Consider the following 21,143-nt stretch of genomic DNA (forward strand, 5'->3'; position numbering starts at 1 on the left):
CTTCCTGTCATGCACGCTGGTATTTTGGGAGTTAAAAACATACCTGAGGGATCTGGTCTGGTACAGTAGCACGGCAGAATAATGGGACCGGGCGCCGCCGTGGTTTCACTGAGGTCATTTTAGATGTGAACATGTGAAATATTAATGAGTATAATAAAAGTAAAAATAACAAAAACAGATGATGTCATCTCAGTGACTCTAACATAAAACAGTTTTTTTTCTCTCAATGTTTTTTTGTGAAGCTGCATGAATAAATATTTTGACAATAGCAGTTCCAGGCCTCAAATTAGCCTCACGCTTACTTCCTGTGTAATCCAATCTGCTGAACAGATATCCAGGAGCCGCGTCGTTAATCCTTCCACTCGGTGCTATTCTGAACGAGGGTCTCTGCGACCCGAAGCAGGGCTGAGAAAATCTGGAACCGTCTGAATGGGACCTGATCTGCCTCAAAGCTGCATTTCTCTCTGGATTCCGGTTTTTCTATTTATAAATAGAAGCCATGTGTTCAGTTTAGTCGCTGCCTGAAGAGCTCACAGTTGTTTCTGTGTCATTTACAATAGTTTGAAGAATGATATTAGGGAAAAACAGTTTGTGCAGGAACGCAGCCTTGCAGACAAATGTGCAGAAATGTTGGACCGAGAGACACGAGACGATGCACACATTTAATCACAGTCCACTTTTATTAGTCTCTCAATGTGCAAATCCAGAGTCTTCGCTTAATACGTTCCAAATATACTTTACAGTTTAACATCAACGGCAGATCTTTCCCTCGTCCATTAAAGCGTTCAGCGTATGTACATCAAAAATATGGCTAAGATAGTTAGCGTAATTACTCGGACACATGATGTGACAGATCTAAGGCACTACAGAGGGCATATTCTGCACACACAAAACAAACACAAAAATATGCACAGCTGGCTTTTGCTGCTCAGTGACGAATACACGAAGAGACACCACTTACAAAACAAGTTCACGTAAGGATTCTGTTGGCCAAAATAAAGCAGTCTTTGTATTACATCATCACAGCGTAATGTTTCTCAGAACTGATTGGGTTTTGTTTGGGTTTTTTTCTTCCAAAAATGAATAGGCACAGTTATATGTGGCACTGGCTGATCTCCAGTTCAAAGGGTCGGACCAAACCTGAGTGCGAGACACGGGTGGCATCCTGTGACGGTTGTAGTAGCACCAGTTTGAACACCCGGCCCGTTATGGCCTGTATGTTTTGATGACATCTTTGATGGGCCTCCGGCAGATCGGGCAGCAGGCGTTGATCTGCCTCTTCAGCTTGAGCCCGCAGTCGTTGCACAGACACATGTGCCCGCAGGTGTAGATGACGGTGTCCACCTCCTGGTCGAAGCAAATAGTGCATTCACCGTTCTTGCCAGCAGGGGGCAGCTCCGAGCCGGAGACGCTGGGGGAGATGGGTGGACTGAGGGGGGAGCTGGGAGCCGTGACTGCAAGAGAAGAAGAACGAGAGGACAATTCAGACAGATCAGATGACAGGTTTCATGCTGTCCCTGTGAAAAGACCAAAGATAGCCTCCTTTATTTCTGACAGACATTAATTCTTAATTTGTCTGTGCAGGTGTATATTTACACAGCGCATCAGAACTAAAGAAGAATGACATGTCTTTTCTTTAAAGGCATCTCATAAAGTACATGGAGATTATCTTGGCTCAATTGTTGCTTATCTATGAGAAGGAGTAGCTCAATAATTCAAGATAATGAGCCTCCAGACGTCAAACTATTGAGCAAAAACAAAGCCAGAGCGCGCAAGGCAGCTTGATTCTAAGCTTTGCCTGAAGAGACACTTTACTGATATTTATGATGTCCAGCACAGAAACAGAATACAGGAAAGACTACATTAGAGTCCACCCCGGGTGCATTTATACAGCCACAAATATCCTGTTTAACAGTATTGAGCTTTATGGTTGTAAACATTATAGTCTGATTTCAGAAACAGGAATAAGCCCTGGGATAAGGCCGCCTTCACCAAAACAAACATAGTGGCGGCAGGGGAGCGTCTTATTTTTAAAGCAGGGGAAAACCCTTTGAAGTGGGTTTTTTTTCCTTTTTGGTAATATGAGATTTAATTAGTTTACTGTAGTCTGGAGCTTTTAGTCTTCACTCATTGCTCGCCTGTAATGTGCAACAATGTGACATCACTCACTGGAGAGGACAGATTTTACATTTGCTGTTGTTCTGCCTGCTTTTATTACTGAAAATGAGACAGATAAAATAGCTTTGCAATCACCAAATCAAACACGCCTCATTTAGCTCTCAGTTAAAAACTGCAGCATTTATCAGATATTCAGGAATATGAATAAGCAGGTTTCTCTGTGTGCAGGTCCAGAATTCAACCGAAAATGGACTAAGGTTCACAACCAGGCTGCAGCAGCCATGGCTGTGCTAACCTACCCAGAGAGGATTCAGATGCAGAGGAGGACCGGTTGACACTGAAGGCCAGATCTGAGTCACTGTCTTCCGAACTGCTGCTCTGAGAAGTGCTGGGGGACGTGGGGGGTGGACTGAACTGGAGTGTTCCTTTGTCACGGCGACAAAAAAGACAGAAACAAACCAAGGAAAATTAGATCCATAATCAGGTCTTTCTGAAACACTGACCCAAACAGATGAATATGAGACACTTTGGTTTTAGTAGTCCGGCTGCTCTCCCTGCCAAACAGTTTGGGAATACTGTTGTTGAGTCAGATGCAGCTGAAACCGCTTAAGCCGATGGGAGTTTATGTGGGAGTAGTGGGACTAGAACAGATAGTTCAGAGCTCTAAATTGAACAGACGCGCAGACATAAACGGCTAAACTGCATTCCTTTAGTCTGGGAAAAAATAAATTATGGAGACCGCCTCCACTCAGGGATAACCTGGAAGAGAATATTCTGTTCAGGCATTGATTAGTTTGACATTAAAGAAATATCTTTATATGCCCGTTATCTCTGCCCGACATTCTTCATCATTCTACACACTTACACTTACACTTAGCTAATGGTAGCCTCATAAAAAGGAGGTATTTATAACCTCATAAACAAACTCCCATTTGTTGTTAATGTTAGCTGAATATGATCATCATTGCACATAAAAAGCTACAAGAATTCAGGAATCTGCGGTTCTGGTACACGTTTCACCTAAAGCACCTTTCACACATGCATTTGATCTGTCGGGAGTCTATCTGAAGTGTTTATAGGTGCCTCGTTTTAATTCTGATGACCCAAGTCTGTTGGGTCATGGCTGCTGCCACGTTGTGATGGTGACGTCGATTCCGACCTCAGGTTTACGAGGTAGCAACCAATTATCAGGAGATAATTTGTTTTGTTTCAATTAAAAAGAAAAAGATGATTGCGCAAAACTGAACTGAGGAGAGCACGCTTACCTAGTATCCTGAGTCTGTTTACTGCCCCGTGCAGGGTGAAAAAGGCCCACAGAACCTGAGAGGAGTCCACGCAGAGGAGGCGGCCACGTCCCACGCCGTTCACCCCGTGGTGCACCTCTCCGGTGGGGAGCAGGGTGAAGCTGAACACGTCACCAGAGCAAGGCATGGGGAATCCCCGGTGCACCACCCAATATTCTTTACGGTCCAAGAGTACGTCGGGATCTGCCGGCAAGTCTTCGGCGTGCAGGCTGGCCGGGTCGCAGGACGTCAAGCCAAACAACAGCGCTCCGAAGTAGGGCAGACCCAAATGGCCCACTTCGACGTACAACGTCTCGCCCACATGCAGCGGCCGGTCGCTGAACACCAGAGTCTGACTGCTGTCCAGAAAGTGGATGCAGGCTGCCGAGCGGTCCGCGGAGAGTACCACATCAGACCCCCGGATCGGGTGAAAGTGCAAGTCATTGTCCAAAGGGGAGGGAAGGCCCCTCATCAGCCTCGGGACGGCGAATGCGCCGGACGCGGACGAGGACGGCGCGGACGCGGAGGCCGTGGAGGAGCAGCAGGGGATGAGCTGTGTGTAGTTATTGAGCTGGAGGGTGGCCATCTTGGCAGCAACGGCCTGGTTGTTCTCCAGCTGATTGTTGTTGTAATTGGCTGAGTCGTGGCTGCTCTGGGGGAGGTAGGCGCTCAAACGGGCCGCACTCAGACAGCTGGATCCCACGCTCTCGGCAAACGTGCTCTCTGCAGGAAGCACACAGGCAATTACACCACTGGATCAGAAGATTCACACGAGACTCATTCTCTTTATCGGCATCATCGCTGTCTGCTTTTATAACATCCAACCTCAGGATCTAATCATTTATTTTACACCTGCACACTCATTTGTGTTCCTATTTGCAGCCCTGTTGACAGCTGGTAGGGCTGTGCACGTGTGGTAAGCCAGTGCATGGCCTCTCTATTCTTTTTACTGGGAGGTTTATGGCAGCGAAATAATCCTCAGCACAAATAATCAGGCAGCGCGTTATCGCCAATATAGGAAGCTTCATATTTACTGCCGTTCTTCACCTTATTAACATAAGCTCTCCGGGCAAACCCAGTTCATAGGGAGGCTGAATTTCTAGATGGGGGGGATGGGGGATGTAAACAGTTCTGGTGTTCATAGTCCCTGTTTGAGTTATAATACATTCCTTTTTTCACTATTTCTAGTGATGCAGTTGAGTGGCCCGGCCCCTCAACCAAAGCCCCTGGTATGCGCCACATTGACCAAACATGGCCAGAGCTCCTGTCAGACTCAAGATAAACACAGTCAGAGAGAGCGAGATGGTACCAAGAGGGGGGGAGGGGACGAAGTGACATAACACAAGACACCGGCGCCGTGATCGAGTGGAAGGGGACCTGGTTCCAGTGGAGGATGTTGAGGATGGAATCGCTGAGCTGTCCCAGGCCTTACTACTTTTTCCACTATTCTGGCCTCCGTTACAAGAGCGCTGCTCTCAGGAAGCTGCTTAAATTAGCCGCAGACTGCGTTGACACCATTTAAAATAAGTTTATGATATTTCAGTGGCTGTCAGAGATTCTTTAAGCTGGCTCTCAAAGTCACGTCCGGCTTACGCAATCTCAGGATTGGCTTGTGTCAGACTCACGGGTCTCATTCCTGAATTGTGTTTCTCTCACTTCCCTTTTGGACTCTGAATAATCCTTCCTGTCTTTCCGCGACCACAAAGCATGAAATATCTTACACGGCGCTTTGCCAGACAGTACGCTGTAATGTTGAGGTGCTCACCGAGCAGCGTGACCTCCTGGGTGATTCCATAGATGTCGATGATGGCCCACAGAGGGCAGCTGATGCTGAGCCCACAGTGGAAGAGGATGGGCTCTCCTTCGTTGATGCTGTAGAAAACTCTCCCGTGGCGGTCGGCCCAGAAGGACAGCACGTTGTCTTTCAAGGCGAGCCGCTCGGGCAGCGCCTTGGCCCAGTAGCCGGGCCGCGTCACCAGATCCGGGCAGGCGTACTTGGGGATGTCTGTGGCGACCAGTTCGCTGGGGTCCAAGCTGGTGAAGCCGAAGCGTAGAGCTCCACTCCAACCGGTGTGCACACCAGACAAGCGAAGACGTACCTGGAGTTAAAAATGCACTTGAAACCATCCAGCTACAGTCAAGACAGCCAGAATTTTGGTAGTTTTACCCCATTTTATAAAAGAGAAAACACTCAGCCCAGACACAGAGGCTGCCTCCTGCCAACATTTAGAGTAGCCCCCAGGTGAAAGAGGCAGGGCGGCACAAACCTTTTCATAGAGATGGACGGGCCTGTGGCTGAAGGTGATGCCGTTACAGAAGCTGTTCTTGCGTGTCGCACGCCGGAACTGCCCATCGAGCCTTATGTTCTTGCCTTTGGCGTGGGGGTGGAAGCGAGTTGGGTCCACGTTGATGCTGGCCGGTAGGGCGGATGCTCTTCTCTCGATAGCCGCCCCATTATTAGGCAGGCTATAATACTGCCTGTTGGCCACCGGGCGTGGCTGCAGAGTTGTGTCTACGAGCGGGAAAAAAAATCAAACAGGAAATGATCAGATTGTACATTTGATCACCTGCGAACCGACAGCCGAACACGTGTCCACACATGTCCCGAAGTCGCCGTGTTTTCTCAAGTCAGCGTTGTGGGAATTAAGGTGCCAGCGGCCGCCCTTTTTTAGACTTCTTTTACGTAACCGTAACTCCATCGGGCTCTGTTGCCCAACAGCAAGAACATCGGTGTGACACGCGCGTCGATGCCGTGAAATGAATCCTCCTGCGTTAACTCCACTGGGCCTGGTTGGTTTGTTCGACAACATCCAGAATTAACTGGATGAAAATGAAAGATCAAATTCAAAGGTCAGGACCTGAATTGATTCCTCACAGAAGTCATGTCGAATTTTCCCCAGATGAGCCCAAGATTAAAAACAGCAAAATGGAAATTTTATGTAACGAGGTGCTGACAAAGCCCGCGTGTGTATCTGGCCCTGAGGAGGAAAAAATGGTTTGCAGGGAGGGGGGGGGGGCAAAAAATAAATAAATTAAATAACGGTTGGCAGCAAGTCATGCTTTTATCCATGGACTAACCCTCATGGCCCCCTATGAGCCCAACAAAACTGAATTACTGCTTCTGTTCATACATAACCCCTCCCAAAAAAGAAAGAAATAACAAGATACCAAATAACCATGAGTGCTGATAAACAAATAAGGGCTGGACACTAGATGAGACTAAAGCAGCGGATGAATATTTAAAATATAAATTAGCTGAAAAGTAATATTTCAAAGAAGTCCGTTTCTTCCCCCTCTGCTTGATTGAATGTGTTTAGATTCACCGTGATCAGGCGTGAAGATTATAAATCAGTGAAATGTTCCACAGCACATTTCCTAAATTGGACATTATCGCTGATTATATTCTAAACCACCAATCAGGAAGAATGTCTGCAACCTCCCAGATGGTGCAGCACCGTGTGAAGGAGGGTTCCATTTTCAGGGAAGAACCTATGGAAGCATACGTGGAGGACAGCGGCTCACTGGCTGAGGCGCCCCTAAACCGAGGACCCGTGCAGACAGTAGCCATTATTAGATGACAAGCATGGCGCAGAGTCAGCGGAGATATTTCACTGTTGTGGGCCCCAGGCGCTGCAGCCATCGTGGTTTTACTCAACTGACTTTACAAAAAAGGGCCACTAATCAGGAGCCAGACGGTTCATAAGATCACTTTAAGCTCCGACCAGAAGTATTTTTCTCTGCAGCGCAATACAAAAAAGTTTCCAAACATGAGGTTCTTGCATAATCTGTGACCGGACCGATATGCCAACAGTTGACAGAAAATAACGGCGGACGACACGTCGCCACTTCCTGCCATTGTGCAGGAATGAAGCTATAATATCCTGGATACGGGTGTTGAGCCATTTGAGGACGGTCTTCGACTGTCCCTCGTTCATCTGGCACAAAGGACGCGAGGAGGAAGGAGAACCTGTGAGGAATCCCCAAAAAGGAATCTTTTAAAAGGCCTCAAAAATCTCAAATTTAAAAAAGATGAGAAACCCCACTGCACTTCTGCAAGGAAGAGCCAATAAATAGGGGTCGACCGTGGCCACATTTAGTGTGCAGACAACTATTTTAGTGCATCTCTCACTCTGCCCCTCACCTGTATTTGGAGCAGTACCGCCCGTGGCAAGGTCAGCTTTTAAAAGTCTGGTCTGGAAACAGAAATAGACCCTTTTTACACTATTCAAATGCATCGTCGGTGGTTGAACACTGACCTAAAATCAGATCAGATGTCGCAGCTGTGAAGGATCATTCTGGTCGACATGTGTCTTTCCCAACAGTAGCCACCTCGGTTTGGGATCATCTGAGCGGAGCTGCAGACAGCAGCATCTGCCATTTGCTTAAAGGACCCCAAAACATCAGGAGAGTGACAAAAGAGGGCGGAGCCATAAATGCATCTCAAAAGTCATGAGACTGACCGGAATTAAAGCAGGATAAAAAGAACAAAGGGAAGGCAGATCAGGCAGCGGATGATAAACTGCTTATCAGGCAAAGTTCGGTCACAGAATATCTGACACCACTCGATTATTTGTGAAGATAAACAACTGCATGCTGATGCCCACATCCCCTCCAGATAAAAGAAGACGCACAAATAAATACAATCACAAGACTCCACAAGACCGGGGGAAGGCTTTTCAAACGCAGAAATGATTAAGTACATTCAATATTGGCCTTTTGTTGCTCTCATGTCTCCAGGCTGCATGTCTGCGGAACTGAAACCTTCAAAATCAGCTTCAGGGTGATGGTTTCATCTTAGATTCAGGGAGATGGAAATCTGCCACTTTGCAACAGTCAACGTTAGGTTAGGATGGCATTTTCTGTTAAAGATATTTTGACAGTGCGAGTTTACTTTAATTCAGATCACACAGTGGGACAACTACTTCTCATTCCAAAGCTTAAGGCAATTGGCTCTGGAGCGAGAAGAACCGCCTTTATCCACCAAAGTGAGACTGGAGTGGGTCTGACATTAAATCAAAGTGGTATCAGGGCCTGATTGTGAAGTCTGACAACGTGGTTGAGAAAAGGGTCTTATAAGGAGGGAAAATTAGCCAGCAATCACTTGAGAGCTAGGCTCGAAATCTTATAAAAGAGACTGAAGGAGCTTGCACAGCAAGCGGCCAACATGATGCGAGCGTCAAGAAAACAAAAAAGAAAAAGAAAACGTGCACAAGCCCATAAATCAAACTGCTCCTCTCTCTGCTTACAATCCCCCTCACTTGATAACGGTCCTGCAGCCATCGTTTCTGACTCAAGGCTGCTGCGAACAGAGATGTCGATGCATCTTAATGGGGGGAACGCGGCTGCTGGAGCGCTTCGCTCTGACCGCGAATCACGCTCCGCTCCCCCGGAACAGACGCGCGTCTCCGCGCAGCGCCAAGTGGAGGAATCAGGACGAGCCATGCCTGACCATCAAACGTGCTTTGGCACAAAACTGCGCTCACATGCCCAGAAAAAATGACACGTTAATATCGAGCCTCACCTATTAACGGCTTAGGTGTCGCGTTGCCCATTATGCTCAGTAATTCTTGGCGCCGGCTGACAAGTTAATTCCGACTGCAAGGTTTCTCTTTCCATCCGTGGAACCCCGGTATGATGAATATCTGCCTGGAACCAGATCAGTGCGAGTGTCAGTGGCTTCAGAGCGCGTTGGATCTCCCCGCTGGAGCATGGAGACGTTCTTAATGTCAAAGCAAAGCTGCAGCGACAGGCTCACACTTCCAGCTGGCCCCCTCCTTTCTGTAGTAAAGGCGCCCCTCAGCACGACGTTAAAGACACACACGCACACACAAAGAGTTACCCAGCTCCTGACACAAACCATCACAACTAAATGCCTAACTCTGACTCTAATCCTCATCTACATCAGAACCCAATTCTAACCTTAAACCCACGTCTTCACCCGCAAACAGTTCTTGAGGTGGGGACCAGCCCAAATGTCCTTACTTCCCTTTGCACTAATTTCCAGTAATTAGTCCATATAAATCATAGAAATATAAAGAATTATTCTTTTTTAACTCATAAATGTAAGGCTACACCTTTCCCACAAATGTAATGTAAAATTTGTTCAACATTTGACCCTCAGGGGGATGACCAGCCCCCCACAAGGTGAGCCTAATCCCCAAATTGCAGACCCTACATGTGCAGAAAAACCAACCTACACACACACACACACACACACACACACACACACACACACACACACTTGAATTAGTTTGACCCAGCAACCTCTGGTGAAATCTCATCAGAACCATTTGGAACTGAAGACATTTGAATCCAAACGGGGTCGGGATGCTCTGGGGCGGCAACACAGTAGAAAAGGAACCGTTCAGACTGATGAACACAATGATCCAGGGATTGATCGCGACTCACACAAGGAGCTTATCAGGCTTTTAATCACAAGTGCAAGAGCCATATGAGGAAATTCCCTCTTTTCCCACCCCATCCTCTGCCTCACTACAGCTGGACTTCTCTCAAGCTGTTTCCTGATTTCTGAGTGTGGAGTCCTCAAAACTCACTGTGTTCTCAGAGGGGCCGCGGCCAGAAGGCCATAAAAGCATCCAAATGAACAAGGTCATCCTAATCTAACAAGTTTCTTAACAACAGACAAAAAAAGTAGTTATTCTTAAATATATTCATAAATTAGCCGGTATTAATATTGCCCTGATTAGTAATCCAGACATTTAAATGCATCATTTGAGTCGGGGGACAGCGAAAGCACGAAGTGAGGCTGCGACTAAATATATCTCAAGGACAAAAGCATTTGTTTCTACCTCCTCAATGCTGTTTGTTTTAGCAGGATATGGTGGCTCCTTATATGACATTTGGATGAATGGTGTTTGGGGTGAAGTGAAGCAGAAGTGAAATCCCCCCGGCCCATACACACGCCCTGCGAAAGAAAGATCTGTTATGACAAAGGGGATTAACAGAGGAAGTAAATTTGAGGCTGAAATGGAGTCTGCAATCAAGCTTTCTGTGTAAACACTGCAGAGCCGCAGCAACAAGTGCTACTTTCCCCGATTCCTGCTTTATTGCCCGACTATGGGGTCTAATGAAGATGTAATGACTGCTGGGTTGAACCCGTTCCAACTTTCCCCCTCATTTGACTCGTTGTCAGGTGCCTCTACACGTCCCCGACGGGCCAGGGGGAGACTGGGCAAAGGTCTCGTTCGCGAACGTCCCTCAAGAGAATGACAGCGTGAATCGTTTTCCAGTAAATCCCCTGAACGTGACATCTGTTATTGCTCAGGCGAAGCCTTTTAGTGGCTGCTTGCGAGACTTACGATGATCTGAAACAAAGGAGGAAGTCAGGTGACTCCGTTGTGTGACAGAAATCCCTATATGGAGACGGTCTGGAAGGCATTGGCCAAACAACGTGATGGACTTTCCTTCGTTCCCTATTACAAACTGACAGAACGTGTTGACTTTTTGTAACGCATGTCCGCAATAACTCTGAGTGTCTTGTGTGGTCACATGAGTGCCGATGACAAGACTGCCAGCTAAGTCAGTGAAACATAAAGTATTGATCTTCAGAGGCCATAGCTGACGGATTCCGTTGCTTCATTCCGACAGAAGCATCTGGTCTTTCCTCATTCTTCCGTTGCCTCGCCTTACTAACGAGCTGCACTTGTGTTTATCGCATGGACCCGCTCTAAATGATCAAAAGATACAGTATGTGTTCCACCGTGTGGTAAAGCCATGCAGGATCCATCAGGAGCCTGTCCAGATTCACGCTATTGTAGCTGGCAATAGCTGATGTGCTGCGTTCACACACCAGCAACGGCGCCGCTGTGGACATTTCATTCTGGTGAGCGGCCGCCTCGCTGTGGTGAGCCGCTTCCTTCTCCTTTTGTTTGTAAACAATGGCGACGTTGCGAAACTTCACGAGGCCCTGAAACTATTAGTCCCCGGAGTTTTCTCCAGATGTTTGTGCAGGTAACCCCGAGAGGAGTGCGCGTGTTGTGGGCTCACAGCAGCGGAAAGGGAAACAACAACAGGCAGGAGGGCGCGCACGTCAGCCTGTGACCACTAAGGCGAGGGCAGGCCACTTCAGGATTGAACATCACCTTGTTGGGCAACATTTGGTTCTGTCTGTAGGGCACGGGGCTGAGAAACGGAGGGTTTTTGGATCAAGCCCCAGTGCGGGCAAAACTTGGGCGGTGTTCTGTTAGCAGGGGTAGGCATCAGGGCCCTTTCACAGCACTGCTAAGGTACCATTGGGCAATGTCCCAAACCCCCAAATGCTCATCTGAGGTTCCAGCAACCTCCCCGCGACCCTGAAAGGGATAAAGCGGTCACAAAACAGAAAAGAAAACAAGAATCTACGGAACATGTGCCCAGCTTCTCATGGTGGCTGGATGCGACTCGGTAGGGCGGATGCGTCGTGTGATGTACGAGCTCGTTTACGTCAATTTGACACTAACTCCAAATTATGAGCATTCGTGTCAGTGGCTCCTCGTGAAGGACAGGAGGGTTTATCTACCCTGATGATGGCACAGACCATCAAATATAAACCAACAGTCATCAGCCGGGAGAGCACGTCGGCCGGCTTGGTCACACTCAGTCAGTTATGGAGCTGCAAAATGGCCTCGCCCCCAGCTGTTACTCCTGGACACTGTCAGCATAGATCTGTCAGTCTGATTATGGTGACAGCACGAGAGGCTGCAAACACGCCTACGGGGGACCGCATGAGCCACCAGCGCAGAGGCAAAATCAAGACTGCGTTCGAGACGCTTTCTGTTGCATCAATGTTGGCGCTTTTTTGCACAAGCAAACGTGCAAACGAGCGGCGCACGAGCAGCACGCGGTGGATGCAAACAGGAATGATTCGCTCCGGAATGAATCACGCCGTCCTCCCTCATGGCATCTACGACAGTGATTTCACCGGCGCGCCTATAGAGGAGAGCTGTTGCGGGGAAAAGGGAGCGGACACGCCTGGTTTCCTCAAGGAAACTTGGCAGCCGAAGCAGCTGAGCGACTTCTCGTTGGGAAGCAAAGCGTTGCATTTGCGGGATTGAGATTTTTAAGACCAAAAAACAGAGAGAAAAAGAAAAAAGGTCTGACAGATGGTTGTTTGTATGTGGTGGTCTCAGTATCAGGGGAGGGCTGCAGTCCAAACCTCAACCACTGATCTAATGGACGAAGTGAGTCATACCCACCTTCAGAACGAACATCTCCATCGAACACACATGGGCCCGCACAATAGACCACATTCATACAACAATGTTTTTCCCCCTCTCTCGGTCACCCCGTTTGGTTCGAGTGCTGTTTCTACTCCTAAAGCACGCTGACATCTGTTTGCAATATGCGCTCCCGTCATTCCATTAGCCTCCGAACGGGCCGCCGGAGTCAAGCACCTGCTTTTCAAAAATGCACTTCATCTGTTACCCAAGCAGTTGCATCAGTAAAAGCCCCGTTGCGGGGATGATAAAACGCACTGCTTTTTCTCGGAGCGATGCTGTGGCGCTCTCCTTTAATTTGAGACATTTTATAGGCCCTTCTCTCCATGTGTTTCGGTGCCCTCGCAGATTTTTCTCATTTCCAGAATCCTCAGATCAAGAGACGGAACGCTGCGGTAGTCCAAGCAGACAAAATGCACGCATGCTTGGTTTCACTTCTGCAATTTCAGATTTCAGTAAATTGAAAACACCACCACGAGCCGAACGACTAACAAGTGGGGAACAAAGAACTCTGGTATGAGCGCTAGTTATGCAGTACACTGAAAATCAGGGCAGAACCTTCGTCATCTTTAATGGATGTGGGTTTTAATCAGTTGTGTTCCATCAAAACAATATGAATACTTAAACTATTTCCTCAATTATTCATTTTGCGTTTGAATACATTTATTTTTCACCACTATCGGTCGTTTTATTTACTTTTCTGCACGTAATATTTCAGATTTCATGGTGATGTTAATGTAGACTTCATGCATTATTATTCGTCCATCATTCATCATCCATCCACACGGTCTAACTCAAACCTAAGACATTCTTTTCTGCATTCAGTTAGCAAATATCTCTCTATCATCACCCGTTTATTTATAGGAGAAGAAGTGTTTGGCAGTGTTCTGCAAAGTAAGCGGGAAATAATTAGAGGAACTGCGATGCGGCAGAAAGTTGGACGACGCGTTGACGACATTCGGAAGCCAGAAATTGTGCATTGTGTCCATGCTGCACGTGCCGTTATTGTTTATGTTGATGGTTGATGGTTGATGATAATGGGCAGATATATTGACTTTGATATGAGGGATTTCCTGCTTCATTTTGCACATAAGGATTCTAAATAATGACATTAGGTAACATGGCAGGCCCTTGAGATAAGATGACCCCTGTAACTCCAACACAATGGAGGTCGTCTACAGTTATCGGAAAGCTGAGGCTGAGGAACGCTTTCACAGATGTTAAATCTGTCCGGGAATCTTTATGGGACTTGCGGATTAGTGAGGAATTAAAGGGATTCTGGGAAAAAAGAGTGTTATAGAACATGAGAACAGAGGACAGGACTCTGCTAAAATGTTGTTTCAGGCCTCTGTGACAGTGGGAGACGTGCTAAAAATGGCCTTTCAATGCATTCAGCCAGATGCAGACCGTCTTCTTCCTCCATCTGTTCTATTGTCTCGTTGTTCTCTGGGATGAGGAGCGGATGCAACACTCAAGGAGATGCAGGAAATACTCTTGGCCACGGAACAGTACGGCCAGCTTCTTCAAACCAGTCGTATGAAGCCACTGATAGACCCCTAGAAGGAGGTATTTTCTGATGCATCCTAAATCTTTTTTTTTTTTTAAAACATTGTGTTTAACGAGGCTGTTAAAACTGCTACAACAGAACAGGGCTCAGGAGGTGACAGGTGTGGTGTCAAGGTCTGTCCCGTCTTTGACCTGTCCCCGCTGACAGAGCGTCAGGAATACTGCGGACAGCCCATCAAATACCAGAAATACACACTAACAATCACACTAACACACACTAAAGCTGTTCCAATGTGAGCTTTTAGTCTGGGTTTGCGGCAAACCTCCAATGATTTGATAAAAGGTAAGAAGATACTTTTCTAAAAATCTTAATATATTAACAGGCTTTAAAGATTTTTGTCTTGTCGCTAGAGGCAACTGCATTTACACAGAGCTGATGGCGATGGCAAAACCTTGACCGCGGGGTCTCCGGTGATCAAGTGAAGCCCCCACAGGGGTTACAGCACCGAATTCCATTGCTATTATTACCCCATGCAGTTATCCAGTAAACTAAAAGAGACATTGTAGCCCACTTTCAACAGGAGCCTGGCCAAACACCGCTCAAGAATAGCTTTAAATGTTTCCACGAAGCATGGGAAGTTCAAGAACAACAGCCAGCAGCTGTTGTTCCACACCGACCACCAGCATGCACGCGCCCTCTCGCAGTCCCAAAGCAGAGAGCACACAAGGACATCAGAGGGCTGCAGGTATTGCGTTACATAACAACACATTTTCTTCAAAAGCCTCTTCCAGTTTCTCTGCAGTTACATTGGATCCAGACAATAGTCCCCCCCATTACTGCCGCGGCCCTGCTGATCCGCCACAGACGGTCGTGGATGTCAGTGCAGGTTGTCCAGATGAGGGTCGCTCCTGAAGTCACTCCTCTTTTTGGAAATTGAACCCGTGTTTAAACCAGATCAGGGGCACGATGGCTAAAGCACCGCCGGGCCATCCATCACTGTGACTGTGTACGAGGAAAAGTGCACCATGTCGACCTCAGGGTGCACGAGTCACTCATGTCAGTCGTCACTATGAAGGTGGTCGGCCAGTTGTCAGCAAGAGAGAAACCACTAGTAGCAAATACTCAGGCTATTCAGGCATCCAAAATGTCATGTCCTCTGACTGGAATAATGCCTAATTAGCTGATGTGATGTCACTCATATGGGGCAAGGAAAAGGACAAAGACACCCCCCCCCCACCCTCCCACCCCCGGCCCCAGCAAAAGAGACATTTCTCATAACGGGAATTGTCCTGTGCATCCGTGCCGTTCTTCCCTCTAACCTTTTTTCTCTTCTCTGAAGGCGCTGAACTGAAACCCGCTCGGTGTCACGCTGCTCTATCAGGTGGGCGTAGATAATTAGAGTTTAAGTCCTGTGGCTCTCGATCTCCAGGGAAACAGGCTCCATCCATCCCCAGTTCCCATGGAGCAGCTTGAAGCCGAGGTGAGCAGCGACTCTTCCGTGAGCTACCGGTCTGTTCCGGACGGATGCCCTCGTCTGAGCGCATCTTCCTCCCTGCAGGCACGCTATCACTTGAGATCACTGATTACTTTGGTCTTAAAATGGAAGCTGAAGGACGAGCGTGTCCTCACCATTGAATTTATGTGATTTTGCTCCCATTTAAGGCTTCAGCCAACATTAAAACGTCTGCATTCCAGGCTCTAATTGCAGATTCTGATTTAATAAGTGTTGGTGAAACTCCAGGTCCGGCTTGTGATTAATGTCTGCTCGTGGAATCAATTCTCCTTTATTCTGTGAAAATCAGAATATTCTCAGAATCTGTGGAGCAACTGAACTGGTTGAAGTGGGGCAGATTTTTGTGGCCTGGAGTTCATCTGCACGTTCTGTAATAGACAGTTTTGATCCACGACACCTGAAATGGAACTGGTTCATCCTCCAGTCTAGATTGTAAAATGGGTCAAATATATTAAATTTAAGTTACCACCAGGGACCTATGAAGCCCCGCCTTCACTCTTCAGGTGGTTCTTTACCTCCATTGTCAGAGTTCTAATGCTTGAGCGGTTCAGTCCCGCACAACTCTCCAGAAAATAAAGAAGTAGAGCTACTAACAAACGGATGGACCAGTTCACTCACACAATGCTAATCGTGTTGTCATGACACCGATGTGAGATTGGCGGTTCCTAGAAACAGACAGCACCGCTTGCTGAAACGGGTGCCCGATCAAGGGTGCAGCCACCTTCCCTTCTTAGCTGAAACAGAACGAATATAAACAGAAAGATCTATTGAGCAACGTCTCCTCTTCAGGATGGACTTGGATCAGTCCTGCAGCTGCAGCTGAGGCAGGAAGCTAAAACAGAACCAGGAATTCTCTGTTTTCCTTTGATTCACATCAGCTTGTTTTGGCTGACCCGCACAGTTCAGATGAGGTTCAGCCCCTAAATAAACAGAATGCTGCGCTGCATCGCAGGAGAGCACAAACGACTATTTGGGGGAGATAATTAGATTTTCATGTGCAGATGTTTGATGGGGGTTCTGGATCTGAGTTATCACAGAGGGGTGGTCTGAGTTTAATCCAAGTTTAGTATTTGCAAAGAAACACCCAGAAATGTAATCTGACTCATTCCACCAAATGTCTCCAATCAAATTATTGCATTAAGGCACTTTATGAGAAATAATTCTAATCTCTACAGATATTATTGAGAAGTTACCTGCCTGGAAAAACATATTAGTCCTGAAGTCCACAGATAAAATCCACAGATAAAATCACAATTTTATTGTGCGTTTACAAGCCTAAATTATATTTTACTATGTTTAAACACACAGTTCGAAACCAGTGCTGCCAATAACATTTAAAGAAAAAAGGCAGATTTTATCAAAATATTTGGACATTGGCGCAGATTTATCTCTTTAAAAGTGCTCTAGACTTTCAAGCTGTTGGACCACACCTGGGTCGGCAGCTTTCCGCCCCGTCATTGGTCCAAACACTTTGAAGCTCCCGATATTGGACTTACTGTTTTTTGTGAACCCTCCTAAATCAAAATTTGTCAATCAAAACACATCTTGATACACACAAAAGGGAAAAAAAAGAAAACGCTGCTTGTAAAATCTACTTCAATCAACTGAGAGGCTGTCTATTATTCAGCATTTGGATTGCCTGGATGATTCTGGGGAGCTCTCAAGCGACCAGTTTCTCCACATCAAACGCAGCGGGCTGGACGTCAGGATGGAGCCTGACCCTGCAGGCGGATCACATACCAGACATTAAAGGCTTCGGCTGCTGGGCAGTGACATAAGGCCGCGAGCCCGCTGCAAGCTGAGCCCACTCTGAAATGTTGGGATGTACAGTATGCGGCCGATATGTTGCAGCAGGTAAACAGCTCAGCAGCAGGTAGATGGCCTCCACCTCTGAAAGCTTTCATCGCCACTCTGAAAGATAAAACCGAGGGGCGCCGTCAAAAACCCGTTACGTAACCCCCTCTTCAGCGTCTATGGGGGGAGAGTACGGGGTCAATTTCACAGACACTCCATTCACCTTTAACACTTTGACGCTGCTGAGTATTTCCGGCCATTTGTGCCCTTTTTCCTGCTCGCCGGGTCCCTTCGCTGCCACGGAGCCAAACGCCGTCCTGGCCATTTCTTTTGAACGTGGAGCTTTTCTTCTGCGCCCTCCTTGTTTTTCTTTCCCCCTCCTCGCAGCTAATCTCGTCCCTTCCCATTCCCCGGGCCCTCTTCCTCCAGCCCTCGCTCTCTTGTCATGACATTAGCCTGTGACACGTGTGGGAAACTCTTGCGGGGCCCCTGGGTCCAGAAGGACACTGATACACTGAGAGTGCTGGCTGACTGGGCTATTTTGGGAACTTGCAAATCCGAGAACTTCCTTCTGTAAAGTGCATCTATTCAGCCTCGGATTATTGGCCCCAGAGACCAAAGCGCAGCTCATCCTTCATGGCATCACCGTCAGTTGTTGTTTGTTGATGAGGTGTATCGCGACACTGGCGATGAGAATATTGGTCAAGAAAGCGAATGTGTTTGTTTTTCTTTTCCATTTCAATCTGCCTTCATCATTCGGACCTTCTGATGTTGGGACCAGACGAGGAGTAGAGACACTGCCAACGTGAAATTTTATTGGAGGAAGCCTAAATTATGAGAGGGGAGATGTTCTGGCTGCCGTTAGGCTGCATCAGAGCTGTGTTGCCTGAACTGAGCAGCTTTTCTCCAAAGTTAATAGGAGAGTGATTTCCTGGAGATTAACCTGTCAGAAGCTCCCTGTAGCCCAGGAAAGAAGCATTAAGCTAAATTCAATTAAATATCGTTACTAAATGCAGCCGCTTTAAGATGATCCCTCATCGCTGAAGGCATTTCGTTAGATATACGATCAAATGAAGTCATGTCTCATTTTCCCTCATCCCCACATGAAAGCCTGCTCACACCTGCACAGAGGAAGCTGCACAGTCTTTAAATATTAAGATGCAGATGAATATTTAACTACCTGATGTTTTTTACATGCGAATGAATTGGTCACACGTGTACACATACAAAATCCTCATTTCACTATTCAGCACAAACATCCACATCCCGCATTCTAAGCATCTCTTCAGCAACCCACTGGGGTGGGCGGAAGCTCATACACAATAATTTGTATGATGTTTCGATATTTAAACTGTCAAAACATAAAATCATAAAAGCACCGGTCAATAATAAACCTTATTTGTTTAAACCTTGCTGTTATTTTAGATTTCAAAGAAAAAAATAATCATTTTATTTATATCACGTGATGATTGGGCGCCATCTACTGGTAGTGTTTATGAAATAACCCGCCAAATTTCTTAACGGCTTCCCACACACACACACACACACAGACACACACACACCCACACACACACAGACACACACACACACACACACACACACACACACACACACACACACACAGTACACATACACATATAAATATATATATATATATTTATTTTCTTTTTTTAAATGACTGGCTCAAACATTAGGGCAGGATATCAAACCCTATTTTTTATCAGCCATAAAAGCGTCTGTGAATGTATTCTAAGCATTGATAGCAAGGGAACGCCTAAAGGTAAGTCAACAAAGTGTTTGATTCCACCATTTGTTCCTAATTATGTTAGCTACATTGGCCTCCTTTTCTGTTCTCAAGCATTTTGTCTCCTGCAGGGGTCTGGGAAAGCTATGACATCACCAGAGGCCTCTATCAACCCGAGTTGGTCACACGGGGTCCATCATGGGAATGGATGAGTGACGGACATTTCCTGTCAGTCTAAAGCAACAAATTGCAGCCTTTAAAATAACATCAGATGGGGTCCTGCCTCTGGTGTGAGCTGAAAAGGTTCTCATAATAACGGCCTTTATGTAAGAATGGAAAAAAAGAGTGCAATTTCATTTAACGCATGAAGCTTTGCTCTTTTTAGCCAACAGCTAAAATCATTCTATTATGTAGGGAATCAGCTCTTTTGCTACGATACAAATAAATCAAACCTGTTGCATCAAAACCCAGAATAAAGAGCATGTCTTACCCTCTGCATTGCTGGGTAACTTCGTTTCTTTGCTGGAGAGGAGCAGGTTGCGTGAACCAAAGGAAATGGACATGTTCGATTGTGTATTCCCCATGTTCTGTCTGATATAAAGTGTCCTCAGAGGCTGATCGTCTTGAGCTCTTGTGTGTTCAGCTCCTGGGGAAAGGAGAGGAGCCGCTGCTCTTTTAATAACAACTGTAGATCCCGCCTGAAATTTGAATTTAAGTGTAAACACAAGCACATGGCAACTGTTATCAGTCCTTCATCCAATGAATTCCAGCCTGAACAGAGAAGGTGGTCAGTACGTGCGTGGGTGGGTGTGGGTGTGTGATTTGGGGGGGGTATGCTACTCGAAAGCCAGAAATACTTATGATTTGCTAAAACAGGATCGTCCCTGAGCTCTCTTATTGTACTGCGAATCTAAACGGAATAGAAAACTTCATTTCAGAAGCAACAACATCAAAAAAGCAGAGTTGTGCGATCAAAATGTGACTTTTGCGAACATGTTGAGCTGTAATTTCATGGCTTTCAGGAAATGATTGCTTTTGCCAATTAGGAATGAAAGAGGATTGATTCAGAGTGCCTCCATGTTCACTCTTTTACTGGTTTTGCTGGTATTTGAATCATTTGGTTGAATGTGAACAGATGATCTGTAAGCTTCAGAAACACATTTAGGAGGGAACATCTGGTTTCACCTGCTGTCGTAATGGGGGGGGGGGGGGGGGGGGGGGGGGGGGGGGGGGGGGGATATTGACCTGTGTTATGAGTTTATCCTTTCATATTCAAAATCACACTTCAGTTGTTTTTTGTTTTGTGCTTTTTACTTTAATCAGGATCTCTTCTGCTCTCACTCTGTTACTCATTAACGCTGGTCGAACGTCAGAATGGCTGCAGTCGGACCAATAGCAGCCCGGCTTCCACCTCGACTCAGCGCTTTTCAAATGCTTGAGCTGCAAGGACACACAGAGAGCCAGTGGGTCCGTTTGTCCTCACACCCTCATATCTCTGCTGCTCCTGTGGGCTGTTGACACATAACACACCCCCCCCCCCCCCCCCCCCCCCCCCAGAGACTTGATCTTAACAACTTTCTGATCACCACAGGTCTTAAATCAATACTGAATCACGCCTGTGTGGCGGCATTTGTGATTTATGCTGCTTCTGTATGTCCCACTCCATTTTCCCCTTCATGTTTGTTATATACAAGCCTCCATAAGATGGCGCTGAAATACAAATTAATGAAAAGCAGACTGGGTTTTTTTCTCTGGATTGAACCAATAGCAAATCTACTGTGGATGCCAAAACTTCCAAAAGTAAAGTTTGAAGGTATGGCTTTACTAAAACACTTATAATAGAGTCACATTTTGTCTCCCCCCAAAAACTCTGTTGACAGAAAATGTTCATTTCCAAGACAACAGGTAAATGTGCAGCATTGATAAGGTATGGACTCTTTCAGGGGCCCAAAGTAGAGAGGAAATCTGA

General features: G+C 46.6%; 1 protein-coding gene and 1 long non-coding RNA gene across 3 annotated transcripts; both read right to left on the reverse strand.

The window, feature by feature from the left end:
- Positions 1 to 661: 661 nt before the first annotated feature.
- Positions 662 to 19,792, reverse strand: neurl1b (neuralized E3 ubiquitin protein ligase 1B). 2 transcript variants are annotated; one of them, XM_029847430.1, is made up of 6 exons: positions 19,665 to 19,792; positions 5,669 to 5,913; positions 5,167 to 5,500; positions 3,384 to 4,124; positions 2,418 to 2,543; positions 662 to 1,454 (listed from the first exon to the last, which is right to left on the reverse strand). In XM_029847430.1, the coding sequence occupies exons 1-6, from the start codon at positions 19,756 to 19,758 to the stop codon at positions 1,207 to 1,209; spliced, it is 1,788 nt and encodes a 595-aa protein (XP_029703290.1). In that variant the 5' UTR covers positions 19,759 to 19,792; the 3' UTR covers positions 662 to 1,206. The 2 variants fall into 2 exon arrangements, with proteins under 2 accessions (XP_029703290.1, XP_003970504.1); XM_003970455.3 differs by lacking the exon at positions 19,665 to 19,792 and adding an exon at positions 8,923 to 9,301.
- On the reverse strand, positions 16,883 to 18,939 carry LOC115252399 (uncharacterized). Its single transcript, XR_003890847.1, has 2 exons — positions 17,654 to 18,939; positions 16,883 to 17,547 (listed from the first exon to the last, which is right to left on the reverse strand). It is a non-coding gene; the product is annotated as an uncharacterized lncRNA (long non-coding RNA).
- Positions 19,793 to 21,143: the final 1,351 nt, after the last annotated feature.

Source organism: Takifugu rubripes, chromosome 14 (assembly GCF_901000725.2).
Source record: "Takifugu rubripes chromosome 14, fTakRub1.2, whole genome shotgun sequence".
NCBI lineage: Eukaryota > Metazoa > Chordata > Actinopteri > Tetraodontiformes > Tetraodontidae > Takifugu > Takifugu rubripes.

Excerpts from the sequence above, each read along its gene's own strand:
- neurl1b (XM_029847430.1), bottom strand. The coding sequence starts at position 19,758 with ATGGGGAATACACAATCGAACATGTCCATTTCCTTTGGTTCACGCAAC. Across the intron at positions 4,125-5,166 it reads CCAGGAGGTCACGCTGCTCG|AGAGCACGTTTGCCGAGAGC; the intron begins GTGAGCACCTCA and ends TGCTTCCTGCAG. Across the intron at positions 1,455-2,417 it reads TGCATCTGAATCCTCTCTGG|TCACGGCTCCCAGCTCCCCC; the intron begins GTAGGTTAGCAC and ends CTTCTCTTGCAG.